Source organism: Cuculus canorus, chromosome 19 (genome assembly GCF_017976375.1).
Source record: "Cuculus canorus isolate bCucCan1 chromosome 19, bCucCan1.pri, whole genome shotgun sequence".
Lineage (NCBI taxonomy): Eukaryota > Metazoa > Chordata > Aves > Cuculiformes > Cuculidae > Cuculus > Cuculus canorus.
Genome location: NC_071419.1, coordinates 71,693 through 78,980, shown reverse-complemented (window position 1 = coordinate 78,980; position 7,288 = coordinate 71,693). Strand labels below are relative to the sequence as shown.

General features: G+C 37.8%; 1 protein-coding gene across 9 annotated transcripts in view; it reads right to left on the bottom strand.

The window, feature by feature from the left end:
* Positions 1 to 125: 125 nt before the first annotated feature.
* GARNL3 (GTPase activating Rap/RanGAP domain like 3) overlaps positions 126 to 7,288 on the bottom strand; it is a 44,007-nt gene continuing 36,844 nt past the window's right edge. For 8 of the 9 annotated variants that reach the window (XM_054084354.1, XM_054084353.1, XM_054084352.1 and 5 more), the window contains one exon: positions 126 to 6,698. In XM_054084354.1, the coding sequence (XP_053940329.1) occupies positions 6,542 to 6,698 (157 nt within the window). In that variant the 3' untranslated portion in view covers positions 126 to 6,541. The remainder of the gene's footprint in view (positions 6,699 to 7,288) is intronic. The other variant, XR_008453008.1, reaches the window with a different exon arrangement.

Genomic DNA, 7,288 nt, shown 5'->3' with positions numbered 1-7,288 from the left:
TATGGCATGTTACAGTGGATAAATGAACGATATAGCCTGGCTAATGTTTATTTCAGACTGCCATACTTTACTTTCTGTTGCTGCTACTGTGTCTGGGATGCCTGAGTAGAGAATACTGGAGATGAATGGTTGGTTTCCATGTGCATTATTTTTCCTATTGCTATCAAGTTGGCTAGGAATGCCTTTAAATCACAAGAAGGGTGATAACTCTTAGGAGAACGTATTTTAGAATTCAGGAAAGAACGTTGCTTTTTCAAAAGAAATTACAAGGTCTTGGAAACAGTAAGACTATACTCTTGGCCAGAAAAGGAGAAAACTCTTTTGTAGCGTTGATTTAAAAGCTGAAGATCTCTAACTGGAGTAGGTCTCTGAAAGTCTAAAAGGTGCCCGGAACACAAATGAGTCCTGGATAATATTTCTTGTCAAAGGTGGGTAATACTTAGATGAAACATCAGTCTCACAGGTACAATACAGCACTTAGTGACATCTCTGAAACAAAATTTCTAGAGAACTCAAATGGGAACAGTGATCCAGAGCTGTCTGTAATAGTGTACTTCTGCCTGTCTTTTTAATTTCTTGTCTGATGGAACAAAATTTAGGAAAGCACTTAGTTCTACATGTGTGAAAGAAAGAAGTGAGATCAAATTTATGGTTTATTACATATGAAGGAATAAATCATCTCTTACTCCTTCACAAAGGTGATAAATGGCACTTAAAACTGTTCCAGCTGTGATAGGACTGTTTCTATTTGGATGTCACATCTAAAACACAAACCATACATACTGTCACATGACACTGAAAACAATGGTAATACATCAGCATTTAAGACAAGCGGTAGATAAAGTTTTTGATCACAAATGTAGCAACAGTCTTAATATGCAATAATTAAATTACAAAGCAGTCTGCTAACATTCAAAGACTTAGTTAAAACTGACATTCCAAGTTGACAACACATTTTGCAGAAACCTTTGGAGACATAACATTTTCCATTCAACCAGCTAACTGCCTACTAGAGCCCTAAACAAATATGCAGAAAATAATATCTTAAATTTTCTCCTCAAATCATGTGCTAATGTATGATTCCCAGTAGCAAACAGGAGTCAGTCAGCTGCAGGTCAGCCACAGCAATAAAGCAGCTAGGCAGTATACAGGCTGGTGAAGCTGCTGTGCTCAAAAGAGAAAAAATACTTCCCAGCCTGCATGCAAGTACGGATGTTTGCTGCATTCTGTCATAAGAGCTTTCCCATGTTGTTACTATTATGTTCTCAGGCTAAGCCTATCTGAGAAAACACTGCTTTAACAGAATTAGCAAGCACTGTGCATATAAGCCAAAGTGTTAATAATGACAATAGTATGGTACTTGTTTTCATAACAGAACGCAACAAATATGATTCTAAAATACCTTATCACTTGCAGATGGGATTTCCTCCTGCCCCCTTGTATGCTTAGGACTTTTAATCCCTTAAAGTTTGTGGTAGAAAATACAAATATATACATATGTATGTATATACATATATATGTATATACATCAAAAAAACAAATCCAAAACCCAAAGGAATATGTATCTTACATGCAGACTAAGCCAACAGCTCTGAGAAAGCTGCTGCATCTGCAAGCCAAAGTTATAAATCCACATCTTTAGGCAAGCATGCACAAACCCGAATCCCTGACTTAGGCAAATATCCGTAGAATGGCAGAAAGTAAATGTCAGGAGCAGCAACCTTGTTATGTTGTAGTATTACTCTTCGTGTGGGTGCTGCCTGTCCCCTGCCCTATTAAGAGCTGTTTAAATATATATTTGGTTTACTGGCCTAATATTAAAATAGATATATATATATAAATAATGTATTTATTTAAATTTGTATCTACCTGTCAGTTGCAAATGTTTGCACATGTATGGGAAGTCAGCTGAAGGCAGAAAACCTGCTATTCGTTCTGGGTGTCATTTGCATCCTGTAAGTTATGAATATGAAAAACCCCATCAAACTCCAAACAAAAATCGCCCCCAACCCTAAACCCCAAGAAACCAAGCCAACCAAAACAAAACCCACCCTAGCCCCAGAACCAGAAGAGCACTGTAATAAGAACAGACCCTACTTGCTCAGGAAAGTGAAGGTATGTACATCCATTCACCCTAGATACCAGATCTCTCTCTTCCTTGAATAGCACCTAGCCCTTTCAAATTGCATGTGGGTCTTTATCTCACCTTGGAAGCCTTTTGTTCCTGTCAAGCTGTTAGGCTGTAACTGTTCCTAAAGCCCAAACTATATAGACCTTGGGAATGGCTTGTCAAAAGCCTCAGCCCCAAGAGCTGCACATCATGTGTGTGCACATGTGTGCAAGAATTAACTTTTGGTATGTTTGTCTTGGGGCTTTTGAGTTCCAGTCATACATCAAACCCATGACCTTGTTTATATGCACGCTGTAATGCAAATGCAGGACAACAATGAGTAGCTCAGAATGTTGCATCCCCATTTTAACAGATGCAAATTGCAACAACATGGCACTGAACAACCGGTCGCCGATGTGCACTGGTGTGGGCACCAGACTAGATGATCTGTAGCAGTCCCTTCCAACCTCAACTACTCTGTGGTTCCATGCATCATTACCCATGCTGATGAGGAGGCACAAGTGCATTGTAAATTAACTGTCAGTACAATCTTCCTGTAATTTAGTCAGACTAAGGCACAGTACTGGAGTGGTGACAATACCATCAGACAAAGGGGTCAAGAGCCCCATCTCCTCCAACAAAACCAAGTGCTGGGACAGAAAACACTTCTTGCAGTAATTTTTCTGTTACAAGAGTCGAGAACAGACCTTCAGTTGAGCTTAGCTTGATAATAAGTGTCCAACTTGGTAACAATTCTTCACAGAAAGAATTTCTTCCATCCATCTTGAAGCAAGATTTTTTTCTTTTTTTTTTTTTTATTTCTCTCAGAGCAACGCCTATCTTACACATCTGTAGAGTCAAAGATTATCTTTTTCTTTCATGCATGAGACAGTCAGCCAACACCAAGTATGCAGGCTAAAAGCAGCTTTAACATAAGAAGTGAAAGTAGGAAGGGTTATGCTTATGGTGGACATGGCTACAATTTGTCCCTGACTAATTTCTACCACTCAATGAGTAGATGCATGCACATGCCAGAAAAGCTGAAGGGAAACAACATGGCTTTAAGTCTGGAGTGATCAACAATATAGCTGCTGCTTCTCCCAGTAGCCTTCCAACAAGCCTTGCCATCAATGCCAGTCCAATGTAGATGTTGCATAGACATAAAAACCTTGCCCTTGATAAACAATGCTCAGGACCTTCTGTAGCAATAACACCAGGTGGCTTTTGTTTTGATTTTAATTAGCAGTCTGTATGGTACAGATCTAAGACAATATTTTGAGAGAAACAATAGCTAGTTCAGAGGATGCCTACTCATCAGAGACATGTAATTCATGGCATCTCGGAGAGTGGATATTTGTCCAGTTGTGCCACCAAATTTCACATTATTGTGTGATACTTTGTCTTTTAATACAACAAATATGATAAAGACCTTCACAGAATTTGTTTCTTGTGGCTCATGTCAGGCAGAACTGGAACATTATTACTATGGTCTCTGCCTTCTACTTTGGGCTGCTGTTACTAGATATACATGGATACTTAAGCCTCAGTTACCATCTCTAGGTCCATATAAACCAAAATGATGTTGCCCGAACCCTGTCAACTTCTTATGTTAAATCTACTATTATCCCTACATCTCTGCAAGACACAGTGATTAATTACAGAAGCAAAAACTCAAGAAGCAGAAGGCTTGTTAAGGCACTTACTGCATACATTAAGAATGAAGACAAGTAATTATTTTCCAGAGTTTGGATCCTTCCTGTCCTATGTGAGTAATAGTCTCCTAGGTCTGGTAGTTCCCATTGCAACCTGTGTAACAGCTTGCACTTGATCTATTAAGTCAAGCTGTAGCACAAAATTCAGATGTGAGATGGGAGGGAAGCTACACCAACATCCTGTTGTAGTTAAGTACCGGGAACCTAGTCTGATCTAGTTTTGTCTAACATAAGCAAACAAACTTAGTCTGTACTCCTTGCAGTCCTTTTGCTGCTTGTTAGTATTTGTTAGATGTCATCAATGCTGTGATTGCAGGCACGCCTTCAAAGGTTCACACACCCACACACTCTCTCTTAGGTTACAGCAGTGCTCTATAGCCATTGCAGGAGGCGTCATTAAAGAATGTAACTCTTGCTTCATAGCTCCTCTTTCTACATTCATGTCTTTGCTACGACACATGCCACATCTGTATGCTTCCTGATTACCATCACAGCCAGTGGTCAAGCTCTCTGTCAAGCCTTCCTCATTCTTCTTGATCTCCCTCATGCTCCATCTCTAAGGCTTGTCTTCAGGATACCTAAATACGTGTTTGTTCACATTCTTCAAAACAAGTTTTAAAATCTCCGTATATTGCTTCAACTGCTGTTGGTTTAGTTATGTTAAATCATGCTAGAATGGCACAGGTGAACATCTGCAATATTTTTAAAATCTCATATTTCCAGTTAAAATTGTGTTTTAACTAAAGTCCCGATTTTGCCACACACTGGTACAGTCTTCAAACACACCCACACAACAGAAATGAAATCCTACATAAAGAAATCAATTTATCAAGAAGGGTGGCACTTTCTCAAAGTATCTTAAGTGCAAGCAGTGCTCCCTAGAGTGGATTAGATAAGTCCACAGAAGTGTTTACAACTTCCAGGAGGATAAGCACCACGTGATACTATATCAGATTGATTTTTTTTAAACCTTACCTGCCCAGAGAAACAGGTCAGGGGTAAATTAACACAATCTTTGAAAATAACATTCCGAAAGAATTACAAGATCTTGCAAAGACTTAGCTAGCACTTCCTTATAGGTGCTTATTAAGCTTCTAAGTGTGTTTACCTCAAACATCTACAGGTGCAAAAGTATTGAACAATAACAACGACAACAGTAATAATAATACCCCACACTGGCTAATGCTGTTTCTGCTCCTAGATTAATTACTCTTGAAAATATTGCTTCTTTCTTTAATCAGCCACAGCAGCTGAGAGTACAAAATGATCTTTTCAGATAAGGCCTTGCATATTTTCTTAGGTGGAGCAATTAAGCCATTATATACAATGAACTGGGCAAAAAATACTTTTCAAAACCACATTTACATTCAGACAGACCAAAGCAAAAGGCACATATCTCCACACAGTCATGCTTGGGCAGCAAGTGAAATCATGACACATGAATGGTATTACAAAATAAAATCAAGGATAGAGAAGTATTTTTACACACAGAACAACAAATACTAATAAAGCTAAAATCTTATGTAAGAAGCCTGGAAGCATTAAGCTTTCATGAAAAAAAACCAAACACACCAAACAAACAAACAAAACAAAACCCTTTCAAGATAGTGTTTACAATTGATTTTTGGCATAGAAGAAAGGGCTGAAAAATAATCAAGCTTTAAATACAAAACCCTGTCATTTAACATAACAAAAGACCCAAGATTATTATTTCATCATAGAAAACTAGCTTCTTAGCAGTGAAACTTCAGTCTGGATCCAGTTAGAAAAATACTATCTGGAACAGTAACTTACACTGTTGGTGCAAGAGCAGACAACAGCTAATGCTGATGCCTGCATAGGAATCTTGGTGTCATCAGAAAATCGGGTTGCCTCTTCTGCTTGTAATGGGCAAAATCTCTAGGTGCACTACAGTAAGTTTTCCAGCAGATGGAGAAATACATTTGGTTTTGATTTTTTTTTTTTTTTTTTTTTTACTTCCAATTCTTAAGGAATATTGTAAAAGCTTGTGTTTTCTATAAAAAGTCTCCCTGCTCAAGGATTCTTAATGCCAAGACAGTTTTGGAGCTTCTCTAAAAAATGCGCATGGACAGAAAAAGAAAAAAGAAAGCAGCATCTTCGTATCTTACCTGATCTTTACAGAATATCCATGATTCTTCAGTAAATGTACCACAGCTGCATCATTTCAAGGACAGACTGCACTGTTTGGAAAGACCTTGCCTGCAAGCCTTTTCTTTTTTGTTGTTTTTGTTTTGTTTTGTTTTGTTTGTTTTTTAAAGACTGTAAAACCAAAAGGAGTGATTTATATTATAAAATTCCTCTTCCACATGACATACGCTGCTGTAAAACAATTCATTATAGTAGTAACAGCTATTTAACTCAGCTGAATGTCATTCAGGTTCTTTAAATTATAAAATGCTTGGAACAAGTAATACTTTTTATTTACTTCGGTTTCAGCCTAAATCTCTCAATGATTACCTACTGTTAGAATGCCACAAAACGTAATGGGTCAGTAACTGAGAAAAGACAACATTCCTATGTCAAAGATATAAGCATCACCAAATCGGGCTGAGCTAGCCAGAACAACATGGGTTCAATAAAGATTAATCACCAATACTTCCAGCCATATTTTACCACTAGAAGCAGTGTTTGTGACATTCCCATAGAGCTCAAAGAGTTGTAAGAAATTGTGAAGTAAGGAAGAACGGTAAAACTGTCTTCACTTCAGGTCAATGATGTCTTCATCATATAAAGAAATCAGCTGAAATGGATAGTTAGATGGTGAGCTCTCCTCCCTGTTTGCTAAATTATCAGGATCTGAACTAGTGGAAAGATGATGTCCTTCAGAATAGATTTCAAAAGAGCTTGAGATTATCCTGCAAAGAGGAAGACAAAAGTTACTAAAAAATACACAGATCGGGACAAGTAGGGCTGTTTCTAGTTTCAATCGAAGTTGAAACACTCTCTCTGTTTTAATCTACTGAAAATCATCAGAAGGCAATGTTAATAAAGCCTCCTGCCCAAATAGTGGAATAAATCAAATACTTTTTTACATATCAGCAGATTTTTTTGTTGTTGTTGTTATTCTCAGTCTATTGTACCTGGGCTGAATTCTGCGACTATTCTACACAAATATAGGATATGAAAACAATGAAAATAAGCAAATGGCAGTGGGGTCAGGCAAGCAGAGACAAACAGACAAATTCTATGGAATAAACTGCTTTGCAGAATTTATTCTGGAAATAGTAACACAAGAGCACATGAAGGAAACAGCAAGCAAGCCTGCACAGTGCAGATCTAGTAGCCCAAATCGTAATCGTGCTTAACAGCAGCAGGTTCCCACAAAATCCCATGTAGTCTTGCTTTGCTAATTTACATCTTTAGCAAAAAGTATATTTTTTCCAGTACTACCAGAACTCAGATACTCTAACAAACACATTAGCATTAAATTCACATGAGTATATCA